Source organism: Lineus longissimus, chromosome 2 (genome assembly GCF_910592395.1).
Source record: "Lineus longissimus chromosome 2, tnLinLong1.2, whole genome shotgun sequence".
Classification (NCBI taxonomy): domain Eukaryota; kingdom Metazoa; phylum Nemertea; class Pilidiophora; order Heteronemertea; family Lineidae; genus Lineus; species Lineus longissimus.
In genome coordinates this window covers 5,169,148-5,195,049 of record NC_088309.1, presented here as the reverse complement: position 1 = coordinate 5,195,049, position 25,902 = coordinate 5,169,148, and the positions used below count along the sequence as shown (strand labels likewise).

The following is a 25,902-nucleotide window of genomic DNA, read 5'->3' as shown; positions in this document are numbered from 1 at the left end:
GCAGGCGGCATTGCTGGAGCTGTCTTGTGGACCGCCATTATGCCATGGGACGTCATACGGACCAGGATAGTAGCAGACAGCCTTGGCGTGAGATACAATGGAACTTTAGACTGTATACGAAAGACCTACCGAGAAGATGGCTTTAAAACGTTCTTTCGGGAGTTTTCACTGTCTGTAGTAAGAGGTTGTTTAATGAATGCAATTATGCTTTCAGTTTATATGAAAGTATTGATATTTTCGAATGGAATTTCGAACTTTGATCACATCTATAGTGATCGTTCTGATGGACATCGATCATGATACGTGCGCACCTTCCTTTGTCAGTGGTAATTGACCGGGTCTCGGTCATCAGAAACACTGTGGAACACAGGAAACTGTGACCCGCTGTACGATGAGGGTATATGATTCCACCAGAGTCTTTCAAATAAACGCATTCAGTGGAAATACCCTTTAGGAATCAAATCCGGTCATACAATGAAATTTTTGCGACAACCTAACGCATGCGGCAGTGCTTGTCGTTCCACAATAAGGATTCTGCTGCACCCAAACAAAGCACAAATCGCATGAGATATCGCGCCAAATCTCATTCAGTAGAAACCCGCACTGGAACCGCTGGGTTTGCTTTTTGATGATGCCTTTACCACTGGTCCTTTAAAACAATGGTAGATATATATAATAAAGGAGTAAAAAAACGGTTTTCAATAAACTTCAAGCTTATTTGCTGCAGACTGATACTACATTGTAAGTTAAAAGCAAGATTTCTACTAACAATGCTTCATGAGCGATTGTTGCATTATTTCTCAAGATAAACTTGTAGCGTGAATCGCCCATCCCGACTGAACGTAGCTTTTTGAGGGGTAGTAACTCGAATAGAAACTCCTTGATGAAGGCCTCCACCAAACCGGCTTGTATTTCCCTGACGATGGCCTCCATCACGGATTGCTTGACTAATATCTGCTGGATGACCGATAGCGACTGGATGGCTCGTAGCGGCTGGATGAATAGTATCTGCTGGGCTTGTAGTTCCCTGACGAAGGCCTCCCCCACGGCTTGCTTGACTGATATCTGCTGTGTGACCGATAACCACTGGATGGCTCGTAGCGGCTGGATGAATAGTATCTGCTGGGTGACCGATAACCACTTGATGGCTCGTAGCGGCTGGATGAATAGTATCTGCTGGGCTTGTAGTTCCCTGACGAAGGCCTCCCCCACGGCTTGCTTGACTGATATCTGCTGGATGACCGATAACCACTAGATGGCTCGTAGCGGCTGGATGAATAGTATCTGCTGTGTGACCGATAACCACTGGATGGCTCGTAGCGGCTGGATGAATAGTATCTGCTGGGTGACCGATAACCACTTGATGGCTCGTAGCGGCTGAATGAATAGTATCTGCTGGGTGACCGATAAACACTGGATGGCTCGTAGCGGCTGGATGAATAGTATCTGCTGTGTGACCGATAGCCACTGGATGGCTCGTAGCGGCTGGATGAATAGTATCTGCTGGGTGACCGATAGCCACTGGATGGCTCGTAGCGGCTGAATGAATAGTATCTGCTGTGTGACCGATAGCCACTGGATGGCTCGTAGCGGCTGGATGAATAGTATCTGCTGGGTGACCGATAGCCACTGGATGGCTCGTAGCGGCTGAATGAATAGTATCTGCTGTGTGACCGATAGCCACTGGATGGCTCGTAGCGGCTGGATGAATAGTATCTGCTGGGTGACCGATAGCCACTGGATGGCTCGTAGCGGCTGAATGAATAGTATCTGCTGTGTGACCGATAGCCACTGGATGGCTCGTAGCGGCTGGATGAATAGTATCTGCTGGGTGACCGATAGCCACTGGATGGCTCGTAGCGGCTGAATGAATAGTATCTGCTGTGTGACCGATAACCACTGGATGGCTCGTAGCGGCTGAATGAATAGTATCTGCTGTGTGACCGATAACCATTGGATGGCTCGTAGCGGCTGGATGAATAGTATCTGCTGTGTGACCGATAACCACTGGATGGCTCGTAGCGGCTGGATGAATAGTATCTGCTGGGTGACCGATAACCACTGGATGGCTCGTAGCGGCTGGATGGATTGAAGCTCTCTGACCTGTAAAAATATGTATTGTCTGTCACACAGGCACTTGACATCACCTCATGTTATAACATGCCGCATTGTCGATGGTCATAAACTCATCCTCATTTCCAAACTTCTGACATCATTCAAAATATGAACAAAAGGTTTAATCAATAATCTTTTTAGACACACATTTCAAAAGGGTTTTATAAAAAAATATGAAATTGTAAAATATTAATTTCAAAGTTTTCCTCAAGCTCTTGTTTCTTTTCCTCCTACTTGTAGGCATGCAGGAATTTCAAAGTATATATAAGAACTCAAAACTATGTTCTCTTGTTCTAAATCCTGACTTGAATGAGAATTACACGTATATACCACATATTCAAGATCTACTTGCGTTATCATCTCAGTGTTTGTTTGCAATCATTGGTAAAATATATACGGTGGCCCATAGAGGACATGCGTTTATTTTCAATATAATAGAAAAAAAATTTTTTACATTGCTGCGTTTTTTTTCTCTCGAATTACAACCGCCGTCTGCGGTGGCCCATAGAGGACATGCGTTTATTTTCAATATAATAGAAATTTTTTTTTTACAATGCGTTTTTTTTCTCTCGAATTACAACCGCCGTCGAATTTATTTCTCGCCGCCGAAAAAATAATTTCCACCGCCGGGTAAAAAATAATAATTCCCACCAACGCCAAAGAAAATAATATCGACCGCGGTGGAAATTAATATCGACCGCGGTGGAAATTAATATCCACCGCGGTGGAAATAATATCCACCGCGGTGGAAATAATATCCACCGCGGGAGCTAATTCGTTAATTTCCACCGCGGTGGATATTAATTTCCACCGCGGTGGATATTAATTTCCACCGCGGTCGATATTAATTTCCACCGCGGTTGTAATTCGAGAGAGAAAAACGCATTGTAAAAAGAAACATTTTCTATTATATTGAAAATAAACGCATGTCCTCTATGGGCCACCGTAAATATACCTCCGGCAGGACCTGCGGGAATTGACTATACTAGAAACCGCGGGAAACATGAGATTTTTCATTTCCCTTTAAATTCTTCGTAATAAATCGTATTGAAAATTCGAATTCCGAATTCGATAGTTCTGGATGCTATCTGTGCGGCTTGAAAGATACCGCAAATTTTGACTAAAGCATTTTCTAAATATTCGCGAAATGGGCCTCAGTAATTCGGACAGAATTTAATTAGCTTTTTCTTTGAAATTGATATGTTTTTAATTTATCACGTAGATTAAGCCGGACAGTGAGCGTTCTGAACTGTCATCCCGTCACGTTTCATGATGTTTTACTTTCATTTGAGCTGACGAGTGCATGGCGGGTGCGCAAAGTTATTAATAACATGCTCTATGTAATCATGAGAATGTTTGAGGTTCACATCAATATGTTTGCAGTTTAAAACCACTAAGAATTTTCACTAAGAATTCATGGCCGGGATGAGCTATGAGGAACTGCAGGATGAGGAACAACTGGAACTTACCGCCGATTTTGCCCGGTGGTCCCTATGACCAAAATACAGATGACTAACACCACTACTCTCAACGGTAACATTCTTGATGATGGTCTTATGCCGGAAAGTGCGGGTCCTGATAACGAGAATGTCGTACTGAAAACCAAGGCACGAATAAATACCAGCAAAAAGGGGGGCGGGGCATAAGAGCAATTGAATTAGCGCTCAGCTGCTGCTTGTAAAGATGAACATGATTGTCAAATAAGTGTCAGAAGGTACATAAAGGTAAAGCCGGACTGTACAGCTGATTCTAGCTTCTATGCTCTTATCTTATCATTCAACGCGCAAGACGGGCATCTGATAAATAAGTCCGTAACCAACACTGCAGCTGTCAAGCCTCTGGCACCAGTGAAATCACTCCAAAACATGCTGTTATTAAGGTAAGCATACTTACATACATTAATATTGTTTATGTAGCTTTGGCCTAAAATTAGAACAAGTGATTAAAAATGCAAACTATTTGAACACCTTATAATCCTGGTATGTTCCCATGACACTCTATCAAGGAATATTTTTAACTGTCACAGCGGCACTATCTGTGGGCGACGATACGATCTACAGAATTTCGAAATTTGATTTCTGAAATCCAAAAGTGTCTTATAGCATGGTCCTCGCACCGGCTGTGTGTCAGTCAAATCCTCCCACTTGCATGTGTTAGTTAATAGGAAAGGCCCTGAAGCTCAGGATGCCAATGTGAGGGCCTTCAGAATGTGGAGGGAGTCGGGACTTTTTCTTACTGCGGACATGATGGATTCATTAAAATTGAAACTGTCAATCGACATAGAATGAGGCGCAATCTATATCATAATACTTTAAGGCGATTCGATAAAGTGCGATTTGGGGGTAGTGTTTCGTCTCGAAATTTTGCACGTTTGCAGGTGATATGGTATCCTGATGCAACGTTATGTTTATTTTCGGAAATTTACTTCAGCGGAGCAGTAATGAGGGATTTTTAATCGGACAATGTCAATTCTCCTTACCACTCACAGAAGCCAAGTCATTGCTGTTTAGTTATGCAGGGGCTTAATCAATCACCTGCACTCCCTGTGGGGTGACTAACATTACCTGTTGAACGGCTGGCTGTAAGGGGATGATTGGAACAGCCTGTACCTGTTGACCTGCTGACCCAGGTTAATGTTATTTTCAATCCACGATTGCAGGTCACCTGATCTTCGAGATTTCGCGGGGAAAGAAATTGTAAACAAACGCAAACGCACTCATCATTCGGTGTCCGCTTGATGTCATTAAGTCGACGTTACAAACACAAGCCGGAAACAAACGTAAGTTTCGTGTTTGGAGATCCCAAGTGTTGTAAAAAGAGCGAAAGGTCGTCCCAAGGTTTTCGTGGCAGAGATAGGATCAGCTAACCGGTCAGTGACCGGCATTGGTGTTCCGCCCCGCGTAGTAGTGCGCGACTTAAGAAAACGATCACATGGGCTATAGAGCAGTTTCATTTTTCCACATTCTAAATAAAGGTCTACCCTCATCATCAGCCTTTTTGTTCCCATCGGGTGTCGGCAATCAGCCATGGTCTTTACTGTTACCCAGTATAAAGTTTGTGATCTCGTCTTAAACGTTTAAGTGTTTTTACGGCAGGAGAACTGTGATATTTATAAAGCCAAACCCAGCCACTGTTGTTGATGATATATACCGATTATACGTTGTTCTTTACCTGGTTCCAGAGCGCGCCAAACATGGCTCTCGGGTGTATTACAAGGGATCACTCTGCTGCCTGGAAGACGTCTACCAAAGCAAGGGTCTGCGCGGTCTATACCGGGGCCTGGCCATCAATTTGATCATGCAAATACCCACCAGTATAACCTTCATCCCGGCGTTCATATTCTTGCGGGAAAGATTATGTTCGTACTCTCTATTTAGGCCGAATGGAATCGTCATTGGATGTCTTGCAGGCGGCATTGCTGGAGCTGTCTTGTGGACCGCCATTATGCCATGGGACGTCATACGGACCAGGATAGTAGCAGACAGCCTTGGCGTGAGATACAATGGAACTTTAGACTGTATACGAAAGACCTACCGAGAAGATGGCTTTAAAACGTTCTTTCGGGGGTTTTCACTGTCTGTAGTAAGAGGTTGTTTAATGAATGCAATTATGCTTTCAGTTTATATGAAAGTATTGATATTTTCGAATGGAATTTCGAACTTTGATCACATCTATAGTGATCGTTCTGATGGACACCGATCATGATACGTGCGCACCTCCTTTGTCAGTGGTAATTGACCGGGTCTCGGTCATCAAAAACACTGTGGAACACAGGAAACTGTGACCCGCTGTACGATGAGGGTATATGATTCCACCAGAGTCTTTCAAATAAACGCATTCAGTGGAAATACCCTTTAGGAAAATTGCGACAACCTAACGCATGCGGCAGTGCTTGTCGTTCCACAATAAGGATTCTGCTGCACCCAAACAAAGCTCAAATCGCATGAGATATCGCGCCAAATCTCATTCAGTAGAAACCCGCACTGGAACCGCTGGGTTTGCTTTTTGATGATGCCCTTACCACTGGTCCTTTAAAACAATGGTAGATATACATGTATATAATAAAGGAGTAAAAAAACGGTTTTCAATAAACTTCAAGCTTATTTGTTGCAGACTGATACTACATATACATTGTATGTTAAAAGCAAGATTTCTACTAACAATGCTTCATGAGCGATTGTTGCATTATTTCTCAAGATCAACTATTGTAGCGTGAATCGCCCATCCCGACTGAACGTAGCTTTTTGAGGGGAAGTAACTCGAATAGAAACTCCTTGACGAAGGCCTCCACCAAACCGGCTTGTATTTCCCTGACGAATGCCTCCCCCACGGCTTGCTTGACTAATGTCTTCTGGATGACCGATCGCGAACGGATCGCTCGTGGCGGCCGGAGTGAATGTTTCTTCTGGGCCTGTGGCTCCCTGACGAATGCCTCCCCCCAGGCTTGCCTGACTGATATCTGCTGTGTGACCGAGAACCACTGGATGGCTTGCCGCGGCTGGATGGATGGAAGCTCCCTGACCTGTAAAAATATGTATTGTCTGTCACACAGGCACTTGGTCCGAAGAGGTCCCGCGATGACATCACCTCATGTTATAACATGCCGCATTGTCGATGGTCATAAACTCATCATCATTTCCAAACTTCTGATATCATACAAAATATGAACAAAATGTTTAATCAAATATCTTTTTAGACACACAGTTTAAAACGGTTTTATAACAAAAAATGAAATGGTAAAAAATATTAATTTCAAAGTTTTTCTCAAGGTCTTGTTTCTTTTCCTCCTACTTGTTTGCATGCAGGAATTTCAAAGTATATATAAGAACTCAAAACTATGTTCTCTTGTTCTAAATCCTGACTTGAATGAGAATTACACGCTTATACCACATATTCAAGATCTACTTGCGTTATCATCTCAGTGTTTGTTTGCAATCATTGATAAAATATACCTCCGGCAGGACCTGCGGGAATTGACTATACTAGAAACCGCGGGAAACATGGGATTTTTCATTTCCCTTTCAATTCTTCATAATAAATCGTATTGAAAATTCGAATTCCGAATTCGATAGTTCTGGATGCTATCTGTGCGGCTTGAAAGATACCGCAAATTTTGACCAAAGCATTTTCTAATTATTCGCGAAATGGGCCTCAGCAATTCGGACAGAATTTAATTAGCTTTTTCTTTGAAATTGATAGGATTTGATTTATCAGGTAGATAAAGCCGGACAGAGAACGTTCTGAACTGTCATCCCGTCACGTTTCATGATGTTTTACTTTCATTTGAGCTGACGAGTGCATGGCGGGTGCGCAAAGTTATTAATAACATGCTCTATGTATTCATGAGAATGTTTGAGGTTCACATCAATATGTTTGCATTTTAAAACCACTAAGAATTTACACGAAGAATTCATGGCCGGGATGAGCTCTGAGGAACTGCAGGATGAGGAACAACTGGAACTTACCCCTTGTGCCCTGTGGTCCCTATGACCAAAATACAGAGGACTAACACCACTAGTCTCAACGGTAACATTCTTGATGATGGTCTTATGCCGGAAAGTGCGGGTCCTGATAACGAGAATGTCGTCAAGAATGCCGTACTGAAAAATAGGCGCGAATAAATACCAGCAAAAAGCGGGGCGGGCCATAAGATCTATTGAATTAGCGCTCAGCTGCTGCTTGTGAAGATGAACATGATTGTCAAATAAGTGTCAGAAGGTACATAAAGTTAAAGCCGGACTGTACAGCTGATTCTAGCTTCTATGCTCTCATCTGATCATTCAACGCGCAAGAGGGGCATCTGATAAATAAGTCCGTAACCAACACTGCACTCTCAAGCCTCTGGCACCAGTGAAATCACTCCAAAACATGCTGTTATTAAGGTAAGCATACTTACATACATTAATATTGTTTATGCAGTTTTGGCCTAAAATTAGAACAAGTGATTAAAAATGCAAACTATTTGAACACCTTATAATCCTGGTATGTTCCCATGACACTCTATCAAGGAATATTTTTAACTGTCACAGCGGCACTATCTGTGGGCGACGATACGATCTACAGAATTTCGAAATTTGATTTCTGAAATCCAAAAGTGTCTTATAGCATGGTCCTCGCACCGGCTGTGTGTCAGTCAAATCCTCCCACTTGCATGTGTTAGTTAATAGGAAAGGCCCTGAAGCTCAGGATGCCAATGTGAGGGCCTTCAGAATGTGGAGGGAGTCGGGACTTTTTCTTACTGCGGACATGATGGATTCATTAAAATTGAAACTGTCAATCGACATAGAATGAGGCGCAATCTATATCATAATACTTTAAGGCGATTCGATAAAGTGCGATTTGGGGGTAGTGTTTCGTCTCGAAATTTTGCACGTTTGCAGGTGATATGGTATCCTGATGCAACGTTATGTTTATTTTCGGAAATTTACTTCAGCGGAGCAGTAATGAGGGATTTTTAATCGGACAATGTCAATTCTCCTTACCACTCACAGAAGCCAAGTCATTGCTGTTTAGTTATGCAGGGGCTTAATCAATCACCTGCACTCCCTGTGGGGTGACTAACATTACCTGTTGAACGGCTGGCTGTAAGGGGATGATTGGAACAGCCTGTACCTGTTGACCTGCTGACCCAGGTTAATGTTATTTTCAATCCACGATTGCAGGTCACCTGATCTTCGAGATTTCGCGGGGAAAGAAATTGTAAACAAACGCAAACGCACTCATCATTCGGTGTCCGCTTGATGTCATTAAGTCGACGTTACAAACACAAGCCGGAAACAAACGTAAGTTTCGTGTTTGGAGATCCCAAGTGTTGTAAAAAGAGCGAAAGGTCGTCCCAAGGTTTTCGTGGCAGAGATAGGATCAGCTAACCGGTCAGTGACCGGCATTGGTGTTCCGCCCCGCGTAGTAGTGCGCGACTTAAGAAAACGATCACATGGGCTATAGAGCAGTTTCATTTTTCCACATTCTAAATAAAGGTCTACCCTCATCATCAGCCTTTTTGTTCCCATCGGGTGTCGGCAATCAGCCATGGTCTTTACTGTAACCCAGTATAAAGTTTGTGATCTCGTCTTAAACGTTTAAGTGTTTTTACGGCAGGAGAACTGTGATATTTATAAAGCCAAACCCAGCCACTGTTGTTGATGATATATACCGATTATACGTTGTTCTTTACCTGGTTCCAGAGCGCGCCAAACATGGCTCTCGGGTGTATTACAAGGGATCACTCTGCTGCCTGGAAGACGTCTACCAAAGCAAGGGTCTGCGCGGTCTATACCGGGGCCTGGCCATCAATTTGATCATGCAAATACCCACCAGTATAACCTTCATCCCGGCGTTCATATTCTTGCGGGAAAGATTATGTTCGTACTCTCTATTTAGGCCGAATGGAATCGTCATTGGATGTCTTGCAGGCGGCATTGCTGGAGCTGTCTTGTGGACCGCCATTATGCCATGGGACGTCATACGGACCAGGATAGTAGCAGACAGCCTTGGCGTGAGATACAATGGAACTTTAGACTGTATACGGAAGACCTACCGAGAAGATGGCTTTAAAACGTTCTTTCGGGGGTTTTCACTGTCTGTAGTAAGAGGTTGTTTAATGAATGCAATTATGCTTTCAGTTTATATGAAAGTATTGATATTTTCGAATGGAATTTCGAACTTTGATCACATCTATACTGATCGTTCTGATGGACATCGATCATGATACGTGCGCACCTTCCTTTGTCAGTGGTAATTGACCTGGTCTCGGTCATCAAAAACACTGTGGAACACAGGAAACTGTGACCCGCTGTACGATGAGGGTATATGATTCCACCAGAGTCTTTCAAATAAACGCATTCAGTGGAAATACCCTTAAGGAATCAAATCTGGTCATACAATAAAAATTTTGCGACAACCTAACGCATGCGGCAGTGCTTGTCGTTCCACAATAAGGATTCTGCTGCACCCAAACAAAGCACAAATCGCATGAGATATCGCGCCAAATCTCATTCAGTAGAAACCCGCACTGGAACCGCTGGGTTTGCTTTTTGATAATGCCCTTACCACTGGTCCTTTAGAAAAATGGTAGATATATATAATAAAGGAGTAAAAAAACGGTTTTCAATAAACTTCAAGCTTATTTGTTGCAGACTGATACTACATTGTAAGTTAAAAGCAAGATTTCTACAAACAATGCTTCATGAGCGATTGTTGCATTATTTCTCAAGATCAACTATTGTAGCGTGAATCGCCCATCCCGACTGAACGTAGCTTTTTGAGGGGGAGTAACTCGAATAGAAACTCCTTGACGAAGGCCTCCACCAAACCGGCTTGTATTTCCCTGACGAATGCCTCCCCCACGGCTTGCTTGACTAATGTCTGCTGGATGACCGATCGCGAACGGATCGCTCGTGGCGGCCGGAGTGAATGTTTCTTCTGGGCCTGTGGCTCCCTGACGAATCCCTCCCCCTAGGCTTGCCTGACTGATATCTGCTGTGTGACCGAGAACCACTGGATGGCTTGCCGCGGCTGGATGGATGGAAGCTCCCTGACCTGTAAAAATATGTATTGTCTGTCACACAGGCACTTGGTCCGAAGAGGTCCCGCGATGACATCACCTCATGTTATAACATGCCGCATTGTCGATGGTCATAAACTCATCATCATTTCCAAACTTCTGATATCATACAAAATATGAACAAAATGTTTAATCAAATATCTTTTTAGACACACAGTTTAAAACGGTTTTATAACAAAAAATGAAATGGTAAAAAATATTAATTTCAAAGTTTTCCTCAAGGTCTTGTTTCTTTTCCTCCTACTTGTTGGCATGCAGGAATTTCAAAGTATATATAAAAACTCAAAACTATGTTCTCTTGTTCTAAATCCTGACTTGAATGAGAATTACACGTATATACCACATATTCAAGATCTACTTGCGTTATCATCTCAGTGTTTGTTTGCAATCATTGATAAAATATACCTCCGGCAGGACCTGCGGGAATTGACTATACTAGAAACCGCGGGAAACATGGGATTTTTCATTTCCCTTTCAATTCTTCATAATAAATCGTATTGAAAATTCGAATTCCGAATTCGATAGTTCTGGATGCTATCTGTGCGGCTTGAAAGATACCGCAAATTTTGACCAAAGCATTTTCTAATTATTCGCGAAATGGGCCTCAGCAATTCGGACAGAATTTAATTAGCTTTTTCTTTGAAATTGATAGGATTTGATTTATCAGGTAGATAAAGCCGGACAGAGAACGTTCTGAACTGTCATCCCGTCACGTTTCATGATGTTTTACTTTCATTTGAGCTGACGAGTGCATGGCGGATGCGCAAAGTTATTAATAACATGCTCTATGTATTCATGAGAATGTTTGAGGTTCACATCAATATGTTTGCATTTTAAAACCACTAAGAATTTACACGAAGAATTCATGGCCGGGATGAGCTATGAGGAACTGCAGGATGAGGAACAACTGGAACTTACCCCTTGTGCCCTGTGGTCCCTATGACCAAAATACAGAGGACTAACACCACTAGTCTCAACGGTAACATTCTTGATGATGGTCTTATGCCGGAAAGTGCGGGTCCTGATAACGAGAATGTCGTCAAGAATGCCGTACTGAAAAATAGGCGCGAATAAATACCAGCAAAAAGCGGGGCGGGCCATAAGATCTATTGAATTAGCGCTCAGCTGCTGCTTGTGAAGATGAACATGATTGTCAAATAAGTGTCAGAAGGTACATAAAGTTAAAGCCGGACTGTACAGCTGATTCTAGCTTCTATGCTCTCATCTTATCATTCAACGCGCAAGACGGGCATCTGATAAATAAGTCCGTAACCAACACTGCAGCTGTCAAGCCTCTGGCACCAGTGAAATCACTCCAAAACATACTGTTATTAAGGTAAGCATACTTACATACATTAATATTGTTTATGTAGCTTTGGCCTAAAATTAGGACAAGTGATTAAAACGCAAACTATTTGAACACCTTATAATCCTAGTATGTTCCCATGACACTCTATCAAGGAATATTTTTAACTGTCACAGCGGCACTATCTGTGGGCGACGATACGATCTACAGAATTTCGAAATTTGATTTCTGAAATCCAAAAGTGTCTTATAGCATGGTCCTTGCACCGGCTGTGTGTCAGTCAAGTCTTCTCTGTTTAGCTGCATATCGCAGCCACTCGACACGCAATCCGAAAAGCAGTCAGAGGGCCGGGCGATCGTGGCCCGGTGTCGCATTCAACCGACCGTCAGATGAATGAAAGGAAAGACCATCTTATGAAACCATTTGAAAATTCTGATACACGCATGCTATATTCGGTTCGAAAATTGGAAACGTGTGAACGTGCTAAGAATTATTATATCGTCTAAATTGAGTTCATAACTTTATATGATATACATGTATATACACTGCGTTTCGCGGTTACTTTTCAGGGGCTGCTGCTCTTGTTGTTGGGCATCCATTGGACACAACGAAGGTAATTGTCAGCTGCAAACTCTAGAAGTGTCCCAAGGGAAACTACGGCTTCTTGATGTCTTACGTAAGATACGAAGAGATGGCATAGTGAGTTTCGATACGTCGTATTCTTTGCAGTTTGAGGGAACGACGGCTATAGGGTTAGATATGAGAGGGACGCCGACATCATTATTTTGGATGTAAACCTTTAAGATCATCATTTCATCCATCAAAGACAAATATCTTGAAGCGCATGGCATCAGTTACTCGGACAGTCATTTCATGTGGAGCATATGTATATGATAGCTACAGACGAGTCTCCTTTTGCCACAGCGGTAACTGCCGGGACAGAAAAGCAAGTCCTCTAAACTGAAGGCTGAGAGCGACTCTCCCAGTCCTGTCATGCTAACCCTGATCAGAATCTTTCAAAAAGTATTATTATGGAAGTATTTTGCCTTGAAGCTTGTTAATTCCGTTGTTGTAACAGTATAGTTCCTGGGAATAGGGCGTACAGTTAATATCGTGCAGGCAATTGTCATGCTTATATTTCAGTTTACTGGTTTCTTCAGAGGGTTGTCCATGCCTCTGTACAACAACTCCATCCAATTCTCGATATATTTTGGCGTTTATAGCCAGGTACTGAAAGAGATAATAAAATGGCGAAATACTTCAAAGTTGGCTTACACAGATCACATGGTTGCTGGTTATGTCGGAGGGGTTTCGTCACTCATCATTCGGTGTCCGCTTGATGTCATTAAGTCGACGTTACAAACACAAGCCGGAAACAAACGTAAGTTTCGTGTTTGGAGATCCCAAGTGTTGTAAAAAGAGCGAAAGGTCGTCCCAAGGTTTTCGTGGCAGAGATGGGATCAGCTAACCGGTCAGTGACCGGCATTGGTGTTCCGCCCCGCGTAGTAGTGCGCGACTTAAGAAAACGATCACATGGGCTATAGAGCAGTTTCATTTTTCCACATTCTAAATAAAGGTCTACCCTCATCATCAGCCTTTTTGTTCCCATCGGGTGTCGGCAATCAGCCATGGTCTTTACTGTAACCCAGTATAAAGTTTGTGATCTCGTCTTAAACGTTTAAGTGTTTTTACGGCAGGAGAACTGTGATATTTATGAAGCCAAACCCAGCCACTGTTGTTGATGATATATACCGATTATACGTTGTTCTTTACCTGGTTCCAGAGCGCGCCAAACATGGCTCTCGGGTGTATTACAAGGGATCACTCTGCTGCCTGGAAGACGTCTACCAAAGCAAGGGTCTGCGCGGTCTATACCGGGGCCTGGCCATCAATTTGATCATGCAAATACCCACCAGTATAACCTTCATCCCGGCGTTCATATTCTTGCGGGAAAGATTATGTTCGTACTCTCTATTTAGGCCGAATGGAATCGTCATTGGATGTCTTGCAGGCGGCATTGCTGGAGCTGTCTTGTGGACCGCCATTATGCCATGGGACGTCATACGGACCAGGATAGTAGCAGACAGCCTTGGCGTGAGATACAATGGAACTTTAGACTGTATACGGAAGACCTACCGAGAAGATGGCTTTAAAACGTTCTTTCGGGGGTTTTCACTGTCTGTAGTAAGAGGTTGTTTAATGAATGCAATTATGCTTTCAGTTTATATGAAAGTATTGATATTTTCGAATGGAATTTCGAACTTTGATCACATCTATACTGATCGTTCTGATGGACATCGATCATGATACGTGCGCACCTTCCTTTGTCAGTGGTAATTGACCGGGTCTCGGTCATCAAAAACACTGTGGAACACAGGAAACTGTGACCCGCTGTACGATGAGGGTATATGATTCCACCAGAGTCTTTCAAATAAACGCATTCAGTGGAAATACCCTTTAGGAATCAAATCTGGTCATACAATAAAAATTTTGCGACAACCTAACGCATGCGGCAGTGCTTGTCGTTCCACAATAAGGATTCTGCTGCACCCAAACAAAGCACAAATCGCATGAGATATCGCGCCAAATCTCATTCAGTAGAAACCCGCACTGGAACCGCTGGGTTTGCTTTTTGATGATGCCCTTACCACTGGTCCTTTAAAACAATGGTAGATATACATGTATATAATAAAGGAGTAAAAAAACGGTTTTCAATAAACTTCAAGCTTATTTGTTGCAGACTGATACTACATTGTATGTTAAAAGCAAGATTTCTACTAACAATGCTTCATGAGCGATTGTTGCATTATTTCTCAAGATCAACTATTGTAGCGTGAATCGCCCATCCCGACTGAACGTAGCTTTTTGAGGGGGAGTAACTCGAATAGAAACTCCTTGACGAAGGCCTCCACCAAACCGGCTTGTATTTCCCTGACGAATGCCTCCCCCACGGCTTGCTTGACTAATGTCTTCTGGATGACCGATCGCGAACGGATCGCTCGTGGCGGCCGGAGTGAATGTTTCTTTTGGGCCTGTGGCTCCCTGACGAATGCCTCCCCCCAGGCTTGCCTGACTGATATCTGCTGTGTGACCGAGAACCACTGGATGGCTTGCCGCGGCTGGATGGATGGAAGCTCCCTGACCTGTAAAAATATGTATTGTCTGTCACACAGGCACTTGGTCCGAAGAGGTCCCGCGATGACATCACCTCATGTTATAACATGCCGCATTGTCGATGGTCATAAACTCATCATCATTTCCAAACTTCTGATATCATACAAAATATGAACAAAATGTTTAATCAAATATCTTTTTAGACACACAGTTTAAAAGGGTTTTATAAAAAAAATGAAATGGTAAAAAATATTAATTTCAAAGTTTTCCTCAAGGTCTTGTTTCTTTTCCTCCTACTTGTTGGCATGCAGGAATTTCAAAGTATATATAAAAACTCAAAACTATGTTCTCTTGTTCTAAATCCTGACTTGAATGAGAATTACACGTATATACCACATATTCAAGATCTACTTGCGTTATCATCTCAGTGTTTGTTTGCAATCATTGATAAAATATACCTCCGGCAGGACCTGCGGGAATTGACTATACTAGAAACCGCGGGAAACATGGGATTTTTCATTTCCCTTTCAATTCTTCATAATAAATCGTATTGAAAATTCGAATTCCGAATTCGATAGTTCTGGATGCTATATGTGCGGCTTGAAAGATACCGCAAATTTTGACCAAAGCATTTTCTAATTATTCGCGAAATGGGCCTCAGTAATTCAGACAGAATTTAATTAGCTTTTTCTTTGAACTTGATAGGATTTGATTTATCAGGTAGATCAAGCCGGACAGAGAGCGTTCTGAACTGTCATCCCGTCACGTTTCATGATGTTTTACTTTCATTTGAGCTGAAGAGTGCATGGCGGGTGCGCAAAGTTATTAATAACATGCTCTATGTATTCATGAGAATGTTTGAGGTTCACATCAATATGTTTGCATTTTAAAACCACTAAGAATTTACACTAAGAATTCATGGCCGGAATGAGCTATGAGGAACTGCAGGATGAGGAACAACTGGAACTTACCGCTCGTGCCCTGTGGTCCCTATGACCAAAATACAGAGGACTAACACCACTAGTCTCAACGGTAACATTCTTGATGATGGTCTTATGCCGGAAAGTGCGGGTCCTGATAACGAGAATGTCGTCAAGAATGTCGTACTGAAAAATAGGCGCGAATAAATACCAGCAAAAAGCGGGGCGGGCCATAAGATCTATTGAATTAGCGCTCAGCTGCTGCTTGTGAAGATGAACATGATTGTCAAATAAGTGTCAGAAGGTACATAAAGTTAAAGCCGGACTGTACAGCTGATTCTAGCTTCTATGCTCTCATCTGATCATTCAACGCGCAAGAGGGGCATCTGATAAATAAGTCCGTAACCAACACTGCACTCTCAAGCCTCTGGCACCAGTGAAATCACTCCAAAACATGCTGTTATTAAGGTGAGCATACTTACATACATTAATATTGTTTATGCAGTTTTGGCCTAAAATTAGAACAAGTGATTAAAAATGCAAACTATTTGAACACCTTATAATCCTAGTATGTTCCCATGACACTCTATCAAGGAATATTTTTAACTGTCACAGCGGCAATATCTGTGGGCGACGATACGATCTACAGAATTTCGAAATTTGATTTCTGAAATCCAAAAGTGTCTTATAGCATGGTCCTCGCACCGGCTGTGTGTCAGTCCAATCCTCCCACTTGCATGTGTTAGTTTATAGGAAAGGCCCTGAAGCTCAGGATGCCAATGTGAGGGCCTTCAGAATGTGGAGGGAGTCAGGACTTTTTCTTACTGCGGACATGGTGGATTCATTAAAATTGAAACTGTCAATCGACATGGAATGAGGCGCGATCTATATCATAATACTTTAAGGCGGTTCGATAAAGTGCCATTTGGGGGTAGTGTTTCGTCTCGAAATTTTGCACGTTTGCAGGTGATATGGTATCCTGATGCAACGTTATGTTTGTTTTCGGAAATTTACTTCAGCGGAGCAGTAATGAGGGATTTTTAGTCGGACAATGTCAATTCTCCTTACCACTCACAGAAGCCAAGTCATTGCTGTTTAGTTATGCAGGGGCTTAATCAATCACCTGCACTCCCTGTGGGGTGACTAACATTACCTGTTGAACGGCTGGCTGTAAGGGGATGATTGGAACAGCCTGTACCTGTTGACCTGCTAACCCAGGTTAATGTTATTTTCAATCCACGATTGCAGGTCACCTGATCTTCGAGATTTTGCGGGGAAAGCAATTGTAAACAAACGCATGTGTGCAGTTCAAATGTAAACAAAAACGTATTTTTGGTACTTTTGGTTGCTGGACTTGGGTTTTCCCGCAGTAAGGAGCTGGGGTCAAATTGATGGTCTATTGTATATGGCTGTTGTATTAGCCAGAGCTAGCCCTTGATTATGAAAGGATGTTCAAATTAAGGTTACCATGGTATGTTTATGTGCTCACCACAGCTTTCAAAACTTGATGTATCTGAAGAGGCACTCTGAACTTGGCATGGCCTTATCAAGGAGCTGCTCACGGTGCTGAACTTCTAGCTTGCCTGTCGACTAAGTGCCTTGCCCGAGATCATGCTACATGTAGGGGGAGCACGCATTTTAAAGTTATAGTAGTGATAGTGCAATTGGTCTGAGCCATTTGGAGGCCGACATGTGAAGGCCTATCTGGGTTCTCCTTCTTCTCCGTATAAAAAGGGGCATATTGCTGACTAAGGAACGAGGCATATTCACATTGCCTCATCATCTCTATCGGACCAATTGATTTACTTTTATATGCACGCATACAGCACGCCACAGGGTCAAAGTCTGTGGACAAATGGTTGGTTTAAGTTGTGTCTTCGATATTGCTCCTTTGATATTGCATTAGATTTTCATTGCAATTCAATCAATTCAAGGACAATTAGGACATCAATCATGGCGTTGACAGTCCAAAAACCTGATGGTATAAAGTGCTACTCGTCCGCTCGCTGAGACAAAAATGAATAAGAAATGCTAAAAGCATTTGTCACTCGCAATCATCCGTACACACTTTCTTTGATTTATAATAAATACATCGTGTTCCCAAAATGCAGTCTAAGGTATTAAATAATCCCATTCTTACGCAATCCATGTCCTTAGAAATATCGACATGGATTGCGTAAGAATGGGATTATTTAATACCTTAGACTGCATTTTGGGAACACGATGTATTTATCATCAATCAAAGAAAGTGTGTACGGATGATTGCCAGTGACAAATGCTTTTAGCATTTCTTTTTCATTTTTTTATATGTAATGCTGTAGACGAAGCCACCAGCTCGCATGGCTTATAAATGCAAAATTTGCTATATTTCTCTTGCCCGAATTAAATAATCATCTAATAACACAGTAAGGTTGGTCGTGATATCCTAATTATTATTGTCAGCAACAACAAAAACACTATTAACAACTTAAGCCTGAGAGAATTGAGTGGAGATCTGAAGAAGACTGTGGTAATATTCTTTTAAAGAGCTTTGATGTATGTCGATCAGATCGACGATTTATAGTGATGATTTCCTTGATAAACCCGTATCAGCTTTTTTACGTTAGAACTTAGCTCATAATGTGACTGCTGTGAAATTTATTCAGAGGATAGATCAATAATCATGGCGTTGACAGTCCAAAAACCTGATGGTATAAAGTGCTACTCGTCCGCTCGCTGAGACATCAATATTTTTGGGAATGTTTCTCTTGTGCCCAAAGTGTCTGTAAGTAGGTCAGATTCTAAAAACTTAAATGACAATATTTAATCTTACTAAAACTAGTGCCTTTTTATCTTATTCGCTTTACTAAGCACATTCGCATGCCCAACTGCTGCAGCTAGCTACTCCCTCTGGAATCTCCTCTTGCAAGTAGCGACCAGTGTTTCACTGCCTTCCTCTCCTTCAAAAAGTTCCATACACTAAAGGAAAAGTGAGGATTAATAGTTGGTACGTTATCAATCCGAATAACAGGAAATGGGCTTCATGATATAAATTGACACTAAATGGCCTTCGTTGCCAAATATTGTTGTTGCCACAGTAACCCCTTACAATAAATTAATAGCTTAGATTGATTTAAAACTACACTTAAAATTCGGAATTTGTTTGGAAAATACATCCAATTTTTCAATGTCATTCGCTACATTCTTCAAGGAGGAATTTGTTACTTCCGATCAGTTATGGCCAATAAGAAGCCATGTACTTAATCATGGCCTTGTTTCTGCGCCGAACGTGCATGACAGGTCTCTTCTGATGGCCAATGTAAATTATATTCTGGCCGGAAGTAAAAAAGGGGCGAATGGCATGGCAAAAGATTTGGTTGGGTGTGTTGAGCATTTAGTATCTTTTTACCAGTTTCATCTCATCACCATCCATTTCTCGTGTGACTTTCTGCTTCATCGGTTGGTTCTTGTATTTCATGGTTATCACAAGCTTATCTCCGTCCATGCACGGAAACACCTGAAAAACAATGAAAACATAACTTAAAATATGGTCTTCTGAATTCGTGCTTCACTCATGCACACTGAACCCAAGTGCATTCTCGAACCGAGAGCGAATTCGAGCAGTCTGCTTTTTTTTATTTGGCGTTCCATCGCCAATTGTCTTCTGCAGACTCCTTGCCCTTATCCTATGCACCATCCGTGTGTGCGTTGGAAGGCTGCAAGTCAGTTTGTGCTTTTGCGTGGTTGCCAACATGTCGATGCTAACGAACTATTTTTTAAATCTTTCTCTCATGCTCTTTTAATGGCATAGCCTACTATCGTAAAACGCCTCATTGCAAGAAATTTTCTGACAAAACTGTCAAATATTTTGGCTACTAAATGCAATTGTGATTAGCTAAATGCAGTCCTGGTTTAACCGTCCCCCGATACAAGGTTTTTCAATGCACTTCCCTCTCGCATATTCAATCAAGAGGTATATGTCCGAGAAAGGCATGAATCTACATGTAGTCATGGGCTGATATTTATAAAAGACTAGTAAATGCTTTTACTTTAAACTTCATGTACATTTACGCTTCTAGCCCATCTCTGTAGAAAACTGTAGTAAAAGCATTTACTAGTCTTTATAAATATTAGCCAGTGCCGGTAGACAAGCTGGCAACAGCATGGCTGATAACTTACCCTAACGCTCTTGTCAGTCGGGTCTTTTTCATCGAATTCTTCACCGATCTTAAACGCTTGTTTCTTGGAAATCACGGCGTTGACCTTGATCGTAATTTTGAAGTCGTCTCCATTTTGATCAATGCGGTTATGAGCTCCCTTGATCGCACTTTGCTTGATTGAACCAATTCCTGGAGATTGAGGATAAGGTGTACATATTATGATACATATATACATGTGCTACTATCGAGAAGTGGAGGCATTTTGTTCCTTTACATTCATCGGCAAGATCGTAAAAAAATACCATAAAAAACTTTACGATTCCATTGAGTATAGCTTTAACATATAGCCAGTTAGCAAATTATATGATTTGGAAGACTCTGGTAAAACATAGAAAACTAACAATTAATCTTCTATCTGACTTACCAAGTTTATTGAAATAGTCCTCCAGCCCAATGTTTTCGACTGGCTTCCATTTCCCAGTAAAATTGACAGGCATGTTGAATGCTGCTTGATGGAGGACGGAATACAATCTTCCACTGACGTATTGTCCCTTGAAACGTTTCGGCTCTGACGTCTGCCACCAAGCCTAACCAAAGGGAATCGGCGACAGAGTAGAAAGAATGAACATTTTATTTGTTTTTTCCAGGTAAAATAACCATAGATGTTCAGGACTCATGTAGAGGGTTTCTCACTGATAAAAACATTTAAGGAGGTGCCGGAGGCAAATAGGTGGAAGCGATGCTTTTGTCATGTCATTGGTAATTCGGTCATTTATTCAAAGAAAAGCTTGTAATTTAGCCGATAAGAGGTCGACATAGTCCTTTCTATTCAGATGGAACCATTGAGATAGCATACTAAAGTAACCTTCCCAAGCTTGATATAACTTTTTGTCGTCTATAACTATCGGTTAGACACTGCCGATATCAATGGATCAATTATTATCTTTGACACGGCGAAGTTTAAGTATTCAAAGGATATGGAAGTTGATCCTCATCCGTTGAGGATTCTCAGTGATTGAGTTGCACCAAAAGTTAAATACTGATATATATTTTATTTTATTAGGTATCGATATACATGTTTGGTAACCTACGATAACTACGGTGTATTCCTGTTTCGCCTATTCCTGTTCCGCCTATTCCTGTTTCGCCTATTCCTGTTTCGCCTAATTCCTGTTTCGCCTAATTCCTGTTTCGCCTATTCCTGTTTCGCCTAATTCCTGTTTAGCCTATTCCTGTTTCGCCTAATTCCTGTTTAGCCTATTCCTGTTTCGCCTATTCAAATGTATTGCTAACCTCCCCACAGACGTAGGAATATGAACCGTCCCTTACTGACCGACCCAACCCGAGGAGAGCCACATATGTACGCATTGACGAACGCATGTTACGCCTCAAAGAACAATACGTCAATGGAGTGAGGGACATAATGAGTTACATTGATGCCATCAGTTACCTTGTCTGACATAATATCATGATATGTATTTTCCACCTTGTTTGACTTTATATGTGCTGTACCTACATGTATATTATGACATGGGTTTTACAGCTGATTTTGATCAAATAATTATGAGAATGTACAATATTATGTATTTTTATCAAAAACTCATGAATTCAGTTTTCATAAAATAAACGACTGCTTTACTCTACTTAATCTATTAGTTTTTATTGTGTGTCAGTATGGTCCTATGGTCCTATGGTCAAATAAGTCCCGACTGTCCCCGCTTTCAAGGTGACTCTTTCAAAACGGTCATGGCATGGTTTGTTAACAAAGTTGATGGCATTTGATTAGTCAAATTGTCATCACATCGTTAACATCATCCAATTGTCCCCTCACATTTTCCCCATAAAATGGACATGCATCCCTAAGGTTCCCCGTGGGAGAGTCGATTTATTGTAGGGGTACTGGAAAGTAGGCGAAACAGGAATAGGCGAAACAGGAAATAGGCCAAACAGGAAATAGGCCAAACAGGAAATAGGCGAAAAAGGAATAGGCGAAAAAGGAATAGGCGGAACAGGAATAGGCGAATCAGGAATAGGCGAAACAGGAATTTTGTAGGCGAAACAGGAATAGGCGAAACAGGAATAGGCGAAACAGGCATAAACCATAACTACATGTATTTTGAAAATGCACTAAGGCCTTTGCTGGCAATCGGACTTTTAGAATTCTGCTTCTTTTTAAGGCCTTCGTGGTTTTAGAATATCAAGCTTTACTCGCGTTGGCCTATATACCAAGCGAACATAAAGGAACGTTCTATATTTGGCTATGACACTGACTTTATATACATTGTAAAGCAATTTTGTTGAACCGTTTCGAAAATACCAATAACTGTGTACTCAGTAAACAGTAAACGACTCTTGACGTATATCGGCAATGACAAGATGTAGACCACAACACCTCAGTGACGAATTTTATTACGGGGACTTTCAATCTTGTAATGTTGTGAGAACATTACGAAAATGATGGGAAAGAACTCAGTCATTGACTGGATTGCCGGTGCCTGTGGAGGTAAAGTTCGCTCGTGATTCCACTAAAAACGTAAGTTGGTCCAGGGGTTTGGGGTTCTTTCATTAAATTATGCACTGCGATGTTTGCCAAATTTTGATCGTGAGCTATAGGTCACTTGGCGAAACGGCATGTACCTTGCCTACACTTACGCCTTAACCTTGTCAAAATTGGATTTGAAAATTTCTAAAACAAAACAAATACATGTGCGTACTCAGCAATGACGTTCTGTAGCCTGTACTATTTCAAATACCACAAACCCCGCCAATGGTTTCAGCGAATTTTGTGTGCATGATAACTATATTTCGGTAATGTTTATACTTCTATTCACTGAGCCTTAAAGAAAATACGATGAGCACGAACATCGTAGACCTTTAAATTGTCAAGTACAGCTAAAACTAGTGAAATTATTTGAACAAAATGAAAGCCCTTTGACCAACTTACGTTTTCAGTGGCATCAGAAAGCCATCAGCCAGTTACATAGAGACTGGCTTTGGTAGGTGGCCTTGGGACCAAGGCTGCATACAAACATTTGTATTTCATGAAGTGTTTCCGTAAACTTCTCTGTTTGGCAGCATATTGCAGCCACTCGACACGCAATCCGAAAAGCAGTCAGAGGGCCGGGCGATCGTGGCCCGGTGTCGCATTCAACCGACCGTCAGATGAATGAAAGGAAAGACCATCTTATGAAACCATTTTGAAAAGTTCTGATACACGCATGCAATTTTCGGTTCGAAAATTGGAAACGTCTGAACCAAAATATGCTAAGAATTATTATATCGCCTAAATTTAGTTCATACATGTATATACACTGCGTTTCGCGGTTACTTTTCAGGGGCTGCTGCTCTTGTTGTTGGGCATCCATTGGACACAACGAAGGTAATTGTCAAGGTCAGATTGAGATACATGTACCTTTGGCACGAATTAACAACATGTTATTCTGAAGGCACTGATAAGGCACGAAAAAGTGTTTCCGATACAATCTGCGTTCAAACACCTCGCGAGCGAGAGTTCAAACGTGACATTTGCTTCCTCGACGGCGATTTGGCTGGCACCAGTTCGAGTAGTTGTCGCGACTCACCAACGGCAAGAGGAAAGTTTCGAAACCGGACCATGCGATCTTACCGTAACTATAGTTTGTTCACTTTTGTTGTATTTATAGGTGCAGCTGCAAACTCTAGAAGTGTCCCAAGGGAAACTACGGCTTCTTGATGTCTTACGTAAGATACGAAGAGATGGCATAGTGAGTTTCGATACGTCGTATTCTTTGCCGTTTGAGGGAACGACGGCTATAGGGTTAGATATGAGAGGGACGCCGACATCATTATTTTGGATGTAAACCTTTAAGATCATCATTTCATCCATCAAAGACAAATATCTTGAAGCGCATGGCATCAGTAACTCGGACAGTCATTTCATGTGGAGCATATGTATATGATAGCTACAGACGAGTCTCCTTTTGCCACAGCGGTAACTGCCGGGACAGAAAAGCAAGTCCTCTAAATTGAAGGTTGAGAGCGACTCTCCCAGTCCTGTCATGCTAACCCTGATCAGAATCTTTCAAAAAGTATTATTATGGAAGTATTTTGCCTTGAAGCTTGTTAATTCCGTTGTTGTAACAGAGTATAGTTCCTGGGAATAGGGCGTACATTTAATATCGTGCAGGCAATTGTCATGCTTATATTTCAGTTTACTGGTTTCTTCAGAGGGTTGTCCATGCCTCTGTACAACAACTCCATCCAATTCTCGATATATTTTGGCGTTTATAGCCAGGTATTGAAAGAGATAATAAAATGGCGAAATACTTCAAAGTTGGCTTACACAGATCACATGGTTGCTGGTTATGTCGGAGGGGTTTCGTCACTCATCATTCGGTGTCCGCTTGATGTCATTAAGTCGACGTTACAAACACAGGCCGGAAACAAACGTAAGTTTCGTGTTTGGAGATCCCAAGTGTTGTAAAAAGAGCGAAAGGTCGTCCCAAGGTTTTCGTGGCAGAGATGCGATCAGCTAACCGGTCAGTGACCGGCATTGGTGTTCCGCCCCGCGTAGTATAGTGCGCGACTTAAGAAAACGATCACATGGGCTATAGAGCAGTTTCATTTTTCCACATTCTAAATAAAGGTCTACCCTCATCATCAGCCTTTTTGTTCCCATCGGGTGTCGGCAATCAGCCATGGTCTTTACTGTAACCCAGTATAAAGTTTGTGATCTCGTCTTAAACGTTTAAGTGTTTTTACGGCAGGAGAACTGTGATATTTATAAAGCCAAACCCAGCCACTGTTGTTGATGATATATACCGATTATACGTTGTTCTTTACCTGGTTCCAGAGCGCGCCAAACATGGCTCTCGGGTGTATTACAAGGGATCACTCTGCTGCCTGGAAGACGTCTACCAAAGCAAGGGTCTGCGCGGTCTTTACCGGGGCCTGGCCATCAATTTGATCATGCAAATACCCACCAGTATAACCTTCATCCCGGCGTTCATATTCTTGCGGGAAAGATTATGTTCGTACTCTCTATTTAGGCCGAATGGAATCGTCATTGGATGTCTTGCAGGCGGCATTGCTGGAGCTGTCTTGTGGACCGCCATTATGCCATGGGACGTCATACGGACCAGGATAGTAGCAGACAGCCTTGGCGTGAGATACAATGGAACTTTAGACTGTATACGGAAGACCTACCGAGAAGATGGCTTTAAAACGTTCTTTCGGGGGTTTTCACTGTCTGTAGTAAGAGGTTGTTTAATGAATGCAATTATGCTTTCAGTTTATATGAAAGTACTGATATTTTCGAATGGAATTTCGAACTTTGATCACATCTATAGTGATCGTTCTGATGGACATCGATCATGATACGTGCGCACCTTCCTTTGTCAGTGGTAATTGACCTGGTCTCGGTCATCAAAAACACTGTGGAACACAGGAAACTGTGACCCGCTGTACGATGAGGGTATATGATTCCACCAGAGTCTTTCAAATAAACGCATTCAGTGGAAATACCCTTAAGGAATCAAATCTGGTCATACAATAAAAATTTTGCGACAACCTAACGCATGCAGCAGTGCTTGTCGTTCCACAATAAGGATTCTGCTGCACCCAAACAAAGCACAAATCGCATGAGATATCGCGCCAAATCTCATTCAGTAGAAACCCGCACTGGAACCGCTGGGTTTGCTTTTTGATAATGCCCTTACCACTGGTCCTTTAAAACAATGGTAGATATATATAATAAAGGAGTAAAAA

The 25,902-nt window shown here is 42.0% G+C and overlaps 3 protein-coding genes and 2 long non-coding RNA genes across 6 annotated transcripts; 2 read left to right on the top strand and 3 right to left on the bottom strand.

Annotated features, from left to right (window-relative positions):
• Positions 1-707: 707 nt before the first annotated feature.
• Positions 708-4,360, bottom strand: LOC135483966 (uncharacterized). Its single transcript, XM_064765039.1, has 3 exons — positions 4,352-4,360; positions 3,585-3,710; positions 708-2,103 (listed from the first exon to the last, which is right to left on the bottom strand). Exons 1-3 carry the CDS (start codon positions 4,358-4,360, stop codon positions 1,252-1,254), a joined length of 987 nt encoding a protein of 328 aa, XP_064621109.1. The 3' UTR covers positions 708-1,251.
• An 8,247-nt stretch (positions 4,361-12,607) lies between these two features.
• LOC135483572 (uncharacterized) lies at positions 12,608-14,615 on the top strand. Its single transcript, XR_010446343.1, has 3 exons — positions 12,608-12,683; positions 13,128-13,365; positions 13,768-14,615. It is a non-coding gene; the product is annotated as an uncharacterized LOC135483572 (long non-coding RNA).
• A 77-nt stretch (positions 14,616-14,692) lies between these two features.
• LOC135483571 (uncharacterized) lies at positions 14,693-16,221 on the bottom strand. Its single transcript, XR_010446342.1, has 2 exons — positions 16,070-16,221; positions 14,693-15,127 (listed from the first exon to the last, which is right to left on the bottom strand). It is a non-coding gene; the product is annotated as an uncharacterized LOC135483571 (long non-coding RNA).
• Positions 16,222-18,428: 2,207 nt separating this feature from the next.
• Positions 18,429-23,118, bottom strand: LOC135503123 (fatty acid-binding protein, heart-like). The gene is made up of 5 exons (XM_064796490.1): positions 23,102-23,118; positions 20,582-20,744; positions 20,177-20,346; positions 19,407-19,514; positions 18,429-18,976 (listed from the first exon to the last, which is right to left on the bottom strand). Exons 2-5 carry the CDS (start codon positions 20,652-20,654, stop codon positions 18,899-18,901), a joined length of 429 nt encoding a protein of 142 aa, XP_064652560.1. The 5' UTR covers positions 20,655-20,744; positions 23,102-23,118; the 3' UTR covers positions 18,429-18,898.
• LOC135503116 (solute carrier family 25 member 48-like) lies at positions 22,481-25,902 on the top strand. 2 transcript variants are annotated; one of them, XM_064796467.1, is made up of 5 exons: positions 22,481-22,660; positions 23,493-23,536; positions 23,820-23,900; positions 24,347-24,584; positions 24,989-25,902. In XM_064796467.1, the coding sequence occupies exons 1-5, from the start codon at positions 22,612-22,614 to the stop codon at positions 25,510-25,512; spliced, it is 936 nt and encodes a 311-aa protein (XP_064652537.1). In that variant the 5' UTR covers positions 22,481-22,611; the 3' UTR covers positions 25,513-25,902. The 2 variants fall into 2 exon arrangements, with proteins under 2 accessions (XP_064652537.1, XP_064652547.1); XM_064796477.1 differs by having other exon boundaries at positions 25,185-25,411.